Genomic DNA, 14,350 nt, shown 5'->3' on the forward strand with positions numbered 1-14,350 from the left:
AATTGCTTACGAAGACATAAAGAGTAGAAGACAGTGATGTGCGGTGTTAACTAAGAGAGAACAAAATCCTGAAATTAGGGAGGCAAATATTGTCCCCAACCACTAGGCCTGGCGCCTAGGGGACACTGAGGTGACCCAATCAGCAGCCTGAAAACATCACAAGAGTAGTCTATACAAATTTTGAGGTATGTTAACATTATGGTGAGTATGCAGTGCACACATGAAAAGGTCACGCGGAGATGGATGTGGATGTGACCCTTGTGTTGTGCTCAAAAGCGCGCGACAATACCGTCTTTTTTGCCGGGTTTTATAGGGAAAGAAACATGTAGTAGTGCTGGGTGAACTGCCAAGGCGGTGTGGCAGTCCACATCCTGCTGATAAACACCAGCTGCTGCTTATTTGATCTCCATGGCCTTCTCAATTATGGCAGCCCATATAACAACCTAATTTTTGGATTGGCAACAAGTGACGTGAACATGAATTTGCACGTGTTCCGTTGTGATGCGCCACTCAATTTGTTGCGAGTATAGATGCATGCTTTATGAGATTGCTGAAGCAAATTATGATGATTTGTAGGGTAATGAAGTGGGCATGCTCATCTCCTAATACCCTTTGCGGCTGCTAAATGGCAGAACACGTGGAGAACTCAGGAGAGAAGTTAGAATAATATTCGATTTTAGGGGTCATTTGATCCTTGAACTTTGGCTTTCATTGATTTGTCATGTGACCCAATCAGATCTCTTGCTCTCTCATGCATGCCATGGAGCTCCTAAACAAGTGTGAAAGTTCATAAACCATGAAGGCTGCAAAATCATGGCCTGGTAGACACTGAAGCAGACAGATGCCCCCAAACTCAGTAATCAGGGCCCAGTAGTGGTCACTCTAGAAACTTGGGTTGCTAACTCTACTAGGCATTGCACTCTCGAAGCAAGCAACAAGTGACCACAGTATTTATTCTACTGGATTGCCTTTCTGCAGCTATCTTTAGCTGCCACAACAGAATGTTCCTGTCTTTACAGAGGGTCACTAGGGGTAAAAGTGCTAACCACAACCATTAGCACGTTTACCTTTTGACAGTGTAGCTAATCCACACAGCTTTTGAGGGCACATGCCCATCCTGTGCATGCAATACTAACACAAGCAAGCAGTGGTGCCATTAACTATTGGATGTCTTTTAACAGCGCTGTTGCTCCGCGCATCCACTGGATTTGGGGGCAACAGAGCTTTTATCCTTTCTGGATGATAATTTAACTACCCTAAGTACCACAGCTTCTTAGCAGCAGAATGTTCTGCGCTGACAGTGACAGGGGTCACATTCGGTAAAATGTAATAACAAAACAATAACGACTAGCTTCCCTTTTTAACAACGTACTGCTAGCTGCAAAAGATTATTCTCCGATTGGATCTATCCAAGCTGGTAAAGTAGGATCGACCATGTTCCGTAAATATTTTTAAAGGCGGCCGGGATCAGATCTTGGCGGCAACTAGGCCTGGAAAAATGCTCTGGGTGTCAGGGAACTAACGGAAGAATGAGATGTGAAAGAACATGCATTACAGCTCGAGCGAGGTACAAGTTCTATGCTAATCAAAACTTAACCATGTGCATGCATGGTAGCTCCATGTTGCCCTCACCTCGCGTCGCCACCCATCCTTGAGCTCTGATGCGATCTGAATCCAAATCACTCCCATGATGCTCCTCCAATGCTCGGTGATTACTCAAAGCCTTGTGGTTTGTGAGCCATGCATGCATGTGATGTGTGACACCTAATGTGTCCCCTAACTAACTACATGTGGCCACATGTTTAACCGAATGCAAGCTACAACTAACACTACATGTTTTACCTTATGCGTGTGAAAAAGATTTGACCAAATGCATGCTGGAGTCCATGCTTTTGTGGTGTTGTTACCTACCCCTTGATGGATGGCATTGACTAAATGCATGTCTTATAGCTAGCTAACAAGGAGTTGCTTAGGGAGGATTCATTCAGCTACTGGTAATCAACAACTGATTAACCAGACAACGGATAGATAGACTAAAACTACCGTGCCAAAACTTGTTATCTTAAGAACATGTTATCATCCCTGACAGTCAGTCCCTTGTACCCAAAGACATGCAGATGTTGTTTGTTGCCAAAAAGCTGAGATTCTTTCCGGTTACTTTCCTGCGTTTGCATGCCTCCCTCCCCGCTGTTATTCGGTTCTTTAGAACATTAGGCATGTGATGTGAACATGCACAAAATAGTACAGCATGGAAGATCCAGACAGAGTAATTTTTATTAAGACAGCCTCTGAATTAGTTTAACTGGTGTATTCTCTGTCCATGTGGAACAGTGAAAGAAGAATATGCCTGCGAAATCAAATGCTGCAGAGAATACCACACAGAGTGGAACATGACAGGACAGCCTGCTGCTGCTACTGTAAGTTTTACAGATCTGGAGAAAGAAGCTGCAGTGCAGGAGAAGAAGATGGATTATTATAAGGTTGGTTTCTTTGCTAGTGAGTAGTAGCCAGGTCATCAGTCCCAAGGAGGTTAGATTACCAAGAGCTCAGAGCATGTTCCTCCTGCATCACTGCTGCATCCCTGCAACATCTGCATGCCATCGTCAACAAGTAAATAAATCATAGGACATCAGAAAATGTACTGCCATGCTTAGCTTAACCTCTGGACATCAACCCAGTTCCAGCAGGTACAAAAGAAGAAAAAGTTTCACAGGTCCTAGAACACCGGCCGTACTTGCACAACAACGACAGCTTAATTAAAGTTGGATGGATTACTGAGAGAATTACAAAAGCACCGTAGCAGAACCCGAGGGATCGACCAGGGATGTTTTCACTCTCACCTCCTAACCTGGATTAACAATGAAAATAATCAGTGCATCAACTAGTAGTACTACCTAATGATGGCATCAAGAGCCACCTTCCCTCCATCTTCTCCTTGCTTAAACAAATGCCCATGTTCCTTCCTGATCCACAACTCCAAGAACAAAAAAATTCCACGCTCATCCAGTGTACTGCTCAGACAAACACTCACTCAGACAGTGCACCAAAAATCAAATCTCTAGCTCATTTATTTACTTATTAAAAAGAAGAATATCCTGCAAAAAGCATAGCTAAGCTATATCATTCATTCGGATCCAGATCTCCAGTGGCAAAACCTTTGCGCTATAAACAAACCTAACCCTGGCCGGGGTTTCCCTCCCACTCTACAACCTCGGCCCTCCCAATGCCACTACGATCGTAGGAGGTGCCAAGCCCGGCCTCACTCCACGGCCTACCAATGTCTCCTCCTCCTCCTCGGTTAGGCCTCGCCGCCGTCGCGACGTCGTGGCTGCTCCTCGCGGCGCTGTGCCTCCCGCCGGGCGCCTACGCCGTGAACGAGCAGGGCGAGGCGCTGCTGCGATGGAAGCGCTCGCTCACGAACGGCACGGGCGGGGCCGCGCTGGAGACGTGGAGGGACTCGGACGCGAGCCCGTGCCGGTGGTCCGGCGTGGCCTGCGACGCGCGCGGCAACGTCGTCTCGCTGCTCATCAAGTCGGTCGACCTCGGCGGGCCGGTGCCGGCGCGCGTGCTGCGCCCGCTCGCGCCGTCGCTCGAGACGCTGGTGCTCTCCGGTGCCAACCTCACGGGCGTCATCCCCGGGGAGCTCGGGGCGTACGCCGCGCTGACCACCGTCGACCTCAGCGGGAACGGCCTCTCCGGCGCGGTGCCGGCCGAGCTCTGCCGGCTCGGCAAGCTCCGGTCGCTCGCGCTCCACGGCAACTCGCTGCAGGGCGCCATCCCCGACGACATTGGCAACCTCACCGCCCTGACGTCGCTCACGCTCTACGACAATGATCTTAGTGGCGCCATCCCGGCGAGCATCGGGAAGTTGAAGAAGCTGCAGGTGCTGCGCGCCGGCGGCAACCCGGCGTTGAAGGGCCCGCTGCCGGCGGAGATCGGCGGGTGCACCGGCCTCACCATGCTCGGCCTCGCCGAGACCGGCATGTCTGGAAACCTCCCGGACACCATCGGGCAGCTCAAGAAGCTCCAGACCCTCGCCATCTACACCGCCATGCTCGCCGGCCCGATCCCGGCGAGCATCGGCAACTGCACCGAGCTCACTAGCCTCTATCTCTACCAGAATTCCCTCTCCGGTCCGGTGCCGCCGCAGCTCGGCCAGCTGCGCAAGCTGCAGACGGTGCTCCTGTGGCAGAACCAGCTCGTCGGCACCATACCCCCGGTGATCGGCAACTGCAAGGAGCTCCTGCTCATTGACCTCTCGCTCAACATGCTCACGGGCCCCATCCCGAGGAGCTTCGGCGGGCTGTCCAAGCTGCAGCAGCTGCAGCTCAGCACCAACAAGCTCACCGGCGTCATCCCGCCGGAGCTCTCCAACTGCACGTCGCTCACCGACGTCGAGGTGGACAACAACGAGCTGTCGGGAGCGATCGACGTCGACTTCCCGAGGCTGCGCAACCTCACGCTGTTCTACGCGTGGCAGAACCGGCTCACCGGCGGCGTGCCGGCGAGCCTGGCCCAGTGCGAGGGCTTGCAGTCGCTGGACCTCTCCTACAACAACCTCACCGGCCCCGTCCCGAGGGAGCTCTTCGCGCTCCAGAATTTGACCAAGCTGCTGCTCCTCAGCAACGAGCTCTCCGGCTTCATACCGCCGGAGATCGGCAACTGCACCAATCTCTACCGCCTCCGGCTCAACGGCAACCGGCTGTCGGGAGCCATACCCGCGGAGATCGGCAACCTAAAGAACCTCAATTTCCTCGACCTGGGAAGCAACCGCCTCGTCGGCCCACTGCCGGCTGCCATGTCGGGGTGCGACAACCTCGAGTTCGTCGACCTGCACTCCAATTCCCTCTCCGGCCCACTGCCGGACGAGCTGCCGCGCAGTCTCCAGTTCGTCGACATCTCCGACAACCGGCTCACCGGGCTGTTGGGGCCCGGCATCGGCAGGCTGCCTGAGCTGACGAAGCTTAGCCTCGGGAAGAACCGGATCTCCGGCGGCATCCCGCCGGAGCTCGGTTCTTGCGAGAAGCTGCAGCTGTTGGACCTCGGCGACAACGCTCTCTCCGGCGGAATCCCGCCGGAGCTCAGCATGCTGCCTTTCTTGGAGATTTCGCTTAACCTCAGCTGCAACCGCCTCTCCGGGGAGATACCGTCGCAATTCGGCACCCTCGACAAGCTCGGCTGCCTTGACCTGTCTTACAACCAGCTCTCCGGCAGTCTTGCGCCTCTAGCAAGGCTGGAGAACCTCGTCACGCTGAATATCTCGTACAACAGCTTCTCCGGCGAGCTCCCGGACACGCCCTTCTTTCAGAAGATCCCGCTCAGCAACATCGCCGGCAATCACCTGCTCGTCGTCGGCGCTGGCGCCGACGAGACCTCCCGTCGCGCGGCCATCTCGGCGTTGAAGCTCGCCATGACGATTCTCGTGGCGGTGAGCGCGTTCCTCCTCGTGACCGCCACGTACGTCCTCGCCCGCTCGCGCCGCCGGAACGGCGGTGCCATGCACGGCAACGCCGCGGAGGCGTGGGAGGTGACCCTGTACCAGAAGCTCGAGTTCTCGGTGGACGACGTGGTGCGCGGCCTTTCGTCGGCGAACGTGATCGGCACGGGGAGCTCGGGCGTGGTGTACCGGGTGGAGCTGCCCAACGGCGAGCCGCTGGCCGTGAAGAAGATGTGGTCCTCCGACGAGGCCGGCGCGTTCCGCAACGAGATCTCGGCGCTGGGGTCCATCCGGCACCGCAACATCGTGAGGCTGCTCGGGTGGGGCGCGAACCGGAGCACCAAGCTGCTCTTCTACACCTACCTCCCGAACGGCAGCCTGAGCGGCTTCCTCCACCGCGGCAGCGTCAAGGGCGCCGCCGACTGGGCCCCCCGGTACGAGGTGGCGCTCGGCGTCGCGCACGCCGTGGCTTACCTCCACCACGACTGCCTGCCGGCCATCCTGCACGGTGACATCAAGGCCATGAACGTCCTGCTCGGCCCGGCCAACGAGCCGTACCTCGCCGACTTCGGCCTGGCCCGCGTCCTCTCCGGCGTGGTCGAGCCCGGCAGCTCCGCCAAGCTGGACACGTCCAGGCCGCGCATCGCCGGATCATACGGCTACATCGCGCCAGGTAACAACAAAATTCTTCAAAATCTGTACCCTCTCTAACAGAAATTGTTCTTACTGATCGCGATATTCTTGTGGGAGCAGAGTACGCGTCCATGCAGAGGATCACGGAGAAGAGCGACGTGTACAGCTTCGGGGTGGTGGTGCTGGAGATCCTGACGGGGCGGCACCCGCTGGACCCGACGCTGCCCGGCGGGACGCACCTGGTGCAGTGGGTGCGGGAGCACATGCAGGCGAAGCGGGGGGTGGCGGAGCTCCTCGACCCGCGGCTGCGCGGGAAGCAGGAGGCGCAGGTGCAGGAGATGCTGCAGGTCTTCGCGGTGGCCATGCTCTGCATCAGCCACCGCGCCGACGACCGGCCGGCGATGAAGGACGTCGTCGCGCTGCTCAAGGAGGTCAGGCGGCCGCCCGAGAGCGCCGCCGACGAGGGCAAGGAGCAGCCGCGCGGTGCCCCGGCGCCTTGTCCGGCTGGCCAGCAGCGGTCGCCGGCCCGGAGCGCGCTGCCGATGGGCGGCTCTTCAAACTGCTCGTTTGCCATGTCTGATTACTCCAGCTGAGCTGCTTGATGCCGTTGCGAGATAGCAGCAGCCTTAGCGGGAAGGAAACTTTGTGTAGAAATTTTGGACACATATCAAGCAAGATCAGTAAATTTGTAGGTAATTATTTCCTGAAAATTACTTTAAGGTTGTATATTATGATTATTCAGATGTATTGTTCTTGTGTAAACTAACGGAAATAAATTAACAGACATGGGTGAGCAGTTGAGTTACGCTCTGATATGACTATTGAAAAAAAACAGGAAGAATCAAAAATTGACGTGTATGCATAGGAGCTAGAACAGAGGAACGCTCCCGTGCCGCTCCCGCGAGCGGCCCGGGAGAGAAAACCCTAGCCGCCGCCGGGCAGTTCCCTCCGCACCTGCTCCCCTCGCCGCCGCCGGTGAGCGCTGCCGGGCAAAGCCCGTGCAGCGTCGGCGGCGGCGGGGACGCGGGTTCCTCTCGCACAGGTAGAGCGGCGCGGGACGGCTCGATCTGGCGGGAGAGCGGGCTTGAGGCGCTGTTGGCCATGGTGCTTGGCGGCGTTGGGGCGGAGCCGCGTTCGTGCGGTGCTAGCGCGGTTGCTGGGAGTCAGTCCGCGCGGATCTGGGGGCTGCTGCGTTCCTGGCGGCGCTGTGGCCATGGGCGGCCGGAGGAGAGGGCAGGCACGGTCGCCAGAGCGGCCGGAGGAGAGGGCAGGTGCAATGGCCAGGGCGGCCTGCCGGAGGAGGCTGTGGCCCCGACGGGGCGGCGTGGAGGGGCGCGTGTGCGCTGGCGCGAGGTGGGCGCGTGGGTAGCAGGGCCAGGTCCGATCTGGGCTTTGGCGGCCCTGTTTGCTTGGCGCAGGGGGGATGCTTCCCCGGTGCGGATCTCCCGGGTGACTTGCCGGCGACCTTCGGGGCGCGGCGCGTGGTGCCAAGCAGGGATCTGGCTATTCTTCAGCCGGTCTGCTGCTTGTGCAGGTGGAGGCTCGGTTGGTGACTGATCTTCAAGCTGGATGTGTGGGGATTCCCGACGGGATGGTGGTCTGCGTTGGTGCAGGTTTCGAACCTTGCTTTGAGTCTTGCACCATCGGTGGTGCTCCTCTTGGCCAGTGATCTACATGTGAGAGGTGCTGGCTCTGGTCTGGTGGTGGTGAGTCGGGGACGCCTTCCTTGGCGTAGGTGCTCGTGTCCCCGGATGAAAGTCATGCCCGACATTGGTCGGGGCTGATGGCTAACGATACTTTTTGGGTGTGGTTTTCCTTGTTGGAGGCGCCATTGAGGGGATCCGACACCTTTCTTGATCAGCTCTTGTCTTCCGGTGAAAACCGTGTGTGATGGTGGCGTCTGTGGCGTCATTACTCTGTTGGGAGCATTGCGTTGGAGTCAAGTCTTGTGAGAGAGCACCAGGGTTAGTGGTGGGGTGGTTGATCAGGAGCAGGCAGCGTTGTGGTGAGCGGGGAGTCTTTGGTGGTGCATCCATTTGGGATTGGTCACTCGCTGATGATGGTGAGCAGCATGAGCACCCTCCACATGCTAGGAGCGCAAGGCAAGTTATGTCTGTAATGCTCGTGGGATCGGGGCAGCATATGTTTCGCTCTATCGGACATATCGTTCCTATCCGGTGCCGTCGAGGTTTGTGGATATGCTTGTGGCAGCCCGGACTAGTACGACGGTTCTCGGTGTGTACTTTGGTAGCAGCATAGGCGCTCGAGTGCCCGGCCGGGCGTGTAGTCGGGTGTTGGCCTTCTGGCGTTTTGTGTGTTTGGTGGTGCTTTAGGCCTAATTTAATTAGGCGTTGTTTAGGTTTTCGCTCGGTTTTCCTTAATAAACCGTGCAACCTCTTTTTTCATTTCTTCTTTTTTGGCACTCGTCTTTATACGATGCATTCCTCCTTTGGGGGTTTTATTTGTAATACTCTTTTCTAATCAATGAATTTGGCAGCTTTCCTGCCAACATTCCAAAAAAAACTATTGAAAATTTATGATAAAGGACATTTTTATTAGGGCAGCAACCTGCGCCTGCGCGCCGGCTCAAATTTGAGCCGGTCGGCCCGCAGCCGTCCGATTGGGGAGATGGGAACCGTCCGATGCACGTCATCTTCGTCAACGCACGCGTACGAAGAGAATCCCGGCGGCGCCGCACGCGTTTGCCCCCTCCGCCGCCCCACCTCCTTGCCTTGCGGCTGCACGCGTTCTCCCTTGGCCGCTCCTCGCTGGTCGTCCTATTCACCGGTCCTAGCCCTCACCGTCTGTCCTCGTCGCCGGTGGTCCTCGTCCCTTGCTTCTTCCCATGCAACACGCACCCTGCGGTTGCAACTCCTGTGGCAACCGTTGTAGCTTTGGTGGCGACAACTGAAGCTCGCCGGCGTGCTTGCTGTCGCTCATCCCCGATGCCGCGGCGTGTCGGCACACATGAAGCTTGCAATAAAATTTGAGTCGTCGGGGCAGGAGATGCCCAGTGTTACAACTGATGACTAAAAAAGCTTCATACGGCCAAGAAAAAAGCTTCAACCCGCTATGGATAAAGTTGCAAACCATATACAATAGAAGCTACGGACGACAAGAAAAGTTACAACCGGTTAAGCAAAAAGCTTCATCCTGATGAAAAAAGTTTCAACCTTCACAGCCCTAGAATACCTGAGTGTAATAGTTGCATCAGTGAGCATGCATCATGTTAAATTCAAGAAATTGAATTGAGGAATATTCAAAGCCTCAGAAATTATTTTAAAAAGAAGGGCAAGAACCCTTTAAATTGCATTCAGTGAATCCAAAATTCCCTAAAAATATTTTGTGAATTTTTGCAAGAGTTATTTACCAAACCAAAATTCTGCAACATTTTTAAGGAATTATTTGGCCTATGAATTTAAAACAATATTCTATTTGAATTTGAAAATGTATTCAAATATATGTGGGATATATTTTCAAATGCTCTGTGATAATTTATGTGCCTCTGGAAAAGTCCATGAAGCAACATAAAAATACTCAAAAGATGTTCCGATATTGTTTGAATTCGAAAACAGTGACAAAAGATTAAATGAAAGAAAAAAAAGAAGAAAAATAAAACAGAATAGAAACTTACCTATAGCTTACCTGGCCCAGCCCACCAGGAGCCCCACCGTCTTCAACCTCTACCCGTAGGCAGAGGCGTGTCGACACGCGCGCGCCCGAGCTCCACCTCCTGCTTCCCCCTCGCCCTGTCTTCGCGCCACAGGAACGGCCTCAACCCCTTCTGCCTCTCCCCTCACTCTGGAGCTCTCTCCCTCTCCTCTAGCTCACTCCCTGCAGCACCATCGAACATGCCGTCACCGCCACTGGCCGTTACCGCGGCCACCGGCAACCACACACCTCACCGATGAATCTTCGAGCTCCTCCGTGTCGTATTCAACCTACTCGTTGAGCTACGCGCCTCCGGACGCTTCAGAGCGCCCTCACCGCCGTCTTCTTCAACCTCGGGTCTCCGAGATCGCCGGCGATCGTGCACCCGCTCCCGACGCGTCCCCGAGCCCGCTGACCTTCTCCTCCGCCCCCCAGTGAGACCCTGGTCACTTTCCCCTGACCCCTTCTTAGATAGCACGCCCTAGCTAGCATCACCGTCGAGCCCGAGAGCTCACCGCCGCCGGCCATGTTGTCGTCGTCTTTGCAACCGCGCCTGAGCGCGTCACCGTGCTCAGCATGTCTGCATGAGCACGTAGCACCCCACCCCTCGACCTCCCGTGCACCACAACGCCGATTCCGAGCTTGACCGAACTCCAGCCGCCGCACCTGTCGACGCCGCTGTCGTTCTGGTCGACCCCAGCACGAACCAACTGCACCAGCGGACGCAGTGCTCGCCTAGCTGTCCTTAGAGCCCCTCCGCCGTCCTTTTGGTCGTTGGAGGACAAATCCTGAGCCCCTCTGCCGTCTCTGGCCTCCCCGGCGACGAGCGTGGGTCAACTCCGACGAGTTTGACCCGGGTTGACCCAGTTTGACTCCCCTCGAGTCACTGACATGTGGGGCCGGTCGCTGACCGTAATTAGTTTAGGATTTTAATCGGTGCTAATTACCACTATTAGAATCATGCGTTATTCATTGATAGAAGGATAGAAAAGCACGTCCGAAAACTACGGTAGGCTGCAAAATTCAATGGTTAACGTCTACAGCTAAGAAACAATAATACTACGCGTACAAATGAGTTACAGGGTTTCACAAAAAGAGTTAACTTAATTTGTTAATATGCGGGGAGACGGCTCACCCCTTTTATTAGAGGGAGCAAGTTTGTGATGGTTTAGTAGATGAAAAGAGTTTGTAAACTCATGTTGTGATGGTTTAGTAGATGAAAAGAGTTTGTAAACTCATGTGATTTGTTTGTATGTCTTGTATTTTTGGCTAAGAATTAGGCAACTCCATTTTGAATTTTATTAAGAGATCCAGCTGCAAATCTTCCTGTGATACAAAGAATCACGCGTATGTTCCTTCTTCAGAAACCAGACAGGAAGGCTCGGAGATTCCTCTCCAGCGTCCCGCCGGCGGCGAGCGCCTCCCTGGCCCGCTCCATCCATTTTGCCGCGCATGCTCGGATCTCCACTGCTGCTTCGCCGTCGCCCATGACCGTCTCCACGCACCTTTGGAGCTCGCCTCGCTCCGCCACCCCCTCGCCGTCCGCCTGCGCGCGAACCCCGACGCCCGCGCACTCCTCCACCAGCCACGCCACCGTCGGCTGGTCCGTCCACTGCGGCACGGCCACGACAGGCACGCCGCACGCGATGCTCTCCAGCGCCGAGTTCCACCCGCAGTGCGTCACGAAGCATCCCACTGCCGGGTGCGACAGCACGCGCACCTGGTCGCACCACTCCACCATGATCCCTCGCCCTCCGTCGGCGCCGCCACCCGCTCCCGCGCCGTCCAACTCTGCACCATCCTCTGCGACCTTGCGCGACACCCATAGGTACGGCCGGCCGGTGGCCTTGAGTCCTTGCAACGTCTCCAGCTCCTGCCGCTTGCTCGCCGCGAATATGGTCCCGAACGAGACGTACACCACAGAGCGCGCGGCCTTGGTGTCCAGCCACTCCATGTACCCATTCACGTCGTCGTCGTCGTCGTTGTCGCGCAGGGACAGATCTGTGGTGGACGGGGACGCGCCGTCCGGCACCACAGGCCCAACGGCGACGAGCTCAAGCCCCGGCACCGCACGGAGCGCGTCGGGCTCCAGCGCATCGAACGTGTTGACCAGCACCTTGGTCCTGTGCTCATCGTCATCGAGCGCCAGGAAGAGGTCCCGCAGCGTGCCGACCACCTCGTAGCCCCGCTGCTCCGGCGAGGTTAACGCCACGACGGACGGGAGCGCGCGGGGCCTGAGCGGCGGCAGCCCCGGCAGCTGGACGACGGCGTCGCGGTCCGGGTCGTTGGCGCAGGAAGCGAGCACGGCGTCGTGGCCGTGGAAGTAGTGGTAGTACACCGCGAACACGGCGGCCGGCTGGATCCAGAAGAGCGCCGAGGGGACGCCGCCGGCGCGCGCGACCTCGGGCACCCAGCCCACGAAGAAGGTGTACACGACGCACGTGACGGGGCGGCCGCGCTCGGCGAGGCGGGCGACGACGCCAGCGAGCGACTCGCGCCCGACGGCGCGGGCGCGCGCGGCGAAGGAGCGCATGTCGTGCACCCGTGGGTCGACCCCCTCGTCGTAGCCGTCGGAGAAGGGGGCGTGCAGCACGCCCGCGGCGTCGACGGCCTCCTCGCCGGGCGACGCGAGGGAGGGGAACATGCGGCGGTGGCCCGAGACGGCGGTGGAGACGGTGACCGCGGCGCCAGCTGCCGCGGCGCGGGCGGCGAGGCGGCGCACCGGGTTGATGTGGCCCTGCATTGGGCTGGTGACGAACAGCAGGTGCGGCGACGGCGCGCCACCGCGGCTCTCCATCGACTCGCCCGGCTTGGAGTTGGGCTGCACCTGCACGGGATCAATGAGTTTGTTAGACTCCGTGAGCTAGTGTTATTGCAGTGTCGCTGCATATTGGTTGAGTGGAGGTACCGGTGATCGCTCGGTGGGTGAGCAGTCAGCTTTGCTGTAGGCCTCCAATGGTACTACAACCATTGATGTCCAATGTTTGACAGGGAGTAGTAATTAATATGGCGTAACGCTAATGTAAGACCTAATCAGGGAGGCAAAAGGTGTTTATGCTGGTATTCAGTAACTCATCAGTACTGAGTACTGACTATGTTCTTGTGTGGCACTGTAGCAGTATAGATTTTTTTTTAGAAGAACAGTATAGATGTTCATACCGGAGCATCTCCATGGGCTACCCAATAAACCCTCCCACGGTTCAGATTCACTGACTCTAAGTAGGGGGACTTAGGCCTACAATGAGAGGTGCTTAGAGAGATGCTTAGAAAAATAAACCGGATTTTTTTGAAGCACCGGTGCCTATTCTATCCTGTACAAATAAGCACCGGTGCTTAAGAAAAGTTTGGTTTATTTCTCTAAGCACCTCCCATTGTACACAGCCTTAGGGTCATTGACGCGTGGGGACAGTTGGCCACCCTCTGGCCGCGAAGTGGGGGCGTGTGAGGGCAGTGGATCCCTAGCTGCATCATGTGTTCTTCGGAAGCTTCTAGATGAAAGCTGTTTCCTTAAAAAGATTTAGGCCTCCTTTGATTTGTAGAAATTTCATAGAATATGATTTGTATAGAAAAAATTTCTTTAAAGCCCTTTGGTTTGTAAGAATAGAATGCTATTGCTATGAAGAAATTCTTCTTATCTTTCACATTTCATAGGAAAATAAACATTAGCCTAGACTCAACGAAAAAAAATCCTATGATGTGAACCAAAGGGCATCTTCTTTTCTATTCCTATTCATAGGATTTCAGATACATGTCATCTTATTTCCTATGACTTTCTTATCCCTATAACTTTCATATCCTATGAACCAAAGGAGGCCTCAAAGTTTTTGGAGTGCTCGTGAAATAAAATTTTCTAAAAGATCCAGAAACCATGCAGAAAACAATAACTGATATTGGGGACTGAATTAGTAGGTTAGTTAAAAAATTGGTACCAAAACCATGTAAAAATGATAAACATAATATGAAAAAAATAAGAAAAGTATAAATACATTTCCAACGTATCAGTGGCCAGAAGTACCTCCATATGTCACCAAATCACACCTACAAGAAGAGCCCACCAGAACGCTGCATTATAAAAAAAACGTCCGCTACCATCTCCCTCATACATCAAATAAAAAAAATCCAGACAACACAAATGTCTGCGTATAACCCTTTTAATCCTCTATAGCACCATGCCCTCTCATTTTTAAAGTCGCACATTCAATTTAGAATTGGATCACTTGATTTTAACCGTGTCAACAATTTCTCAAAGAGTTCTCTAGTTTAATTTTATAATTTGCTATGCTAATTTTGAAGCTCTCTCATTTGACTAAGATATTCAATTTTGAAATTGGTTCACATTTTAACTGGGTCATCAATGGGTACCAACCGACGTATAAAAACATATCAACTCGGTGCAATTTCTCATCACGTAGAAAAAAGAAACATCAACATGTGATACACTGTTATTATATCACCAATATAATATATGCAACCACTAATGTAGAAAATTTCCTCACATAATTTTGGATGAATTTGCAGATAACATAAAATCACACCGCAAAAGGCCCACCAAAACACCTCATTATAAGCAAAACTAAAACACTCTCCACCATCTCGCCCACTCATCAGACCAAATATTCCCTCAATTTG

The 14,350-nt window shown here is 54.5% G+C and overlaps 2 protein-coding genes across 2 annotated transcripts; one reads left to right on the forward strand and one right to left on the reverse strand.

The window, feature by feature from the left end:
• Window positions 1–3,037: 3,037 nt before the first annotated feature.
• On the forward strand, window positions 3,038–6,875 carry LOC125520135 (uncharacterized). Its single transcript, XM_048684964.2, has 2 exons — window positions 3,038–6,110; window positions 6,191–6,875. Exons 1-2 carry the CDS (start codon window positions 3,278–3,280, stop codon window positions 6,661–6,663), a joined length of 3,306 nt encoding a protein of 1,101 aa, XP_048540921.2. The 5' UTR covers window positions 3,038–3,277; the 3' UTR covers window positions 6,664–6,875.
• Window positions 6,876–10,997: 4,122 nt separating this feature from the next.
• On the reverse strand, window positions 10,998–12,908 carry LOC125520723 (cyanidin 3-O-rutinoside 5-O-glucosyltransferase-like). Its single transcript, XM_048685713.2, has 2 exons — window positions 12,630–12,908; window positions 10,998–12,548 (listed from the first exon to the last, which is right to left on the reverse strand). The coding sequence occupies exons 1-2, from the start codon at window positions 12,690–12,692 to the stop codon at window positions 11,082–11,084; spliced, it is 1,530 nt and encodes a 509-aa protein (XP_048541670.2). The 5' UTR covers window positions 12,693–12,908; the 3' UTR covers window positions 10,998–11,081.
• Between the last annotated feature and the right edge of the window lie 1,442 nt (window positions 12,909–14,350).

This window comes from Triticum urartu, chromosome 7A (genome assembly GCF_056163025.1).
Source record: "Triticum urartu cultivar PI428250 chromosome 7A, HENAU_Tu73, whole genome shotgun sequence".
NCBI classification, from domain to species: Eukaryota; Viridiplantae; Streptophyta; class Magnoliopsida; order Poales; family Poaceae; genus Triticum; species Triticum urartu.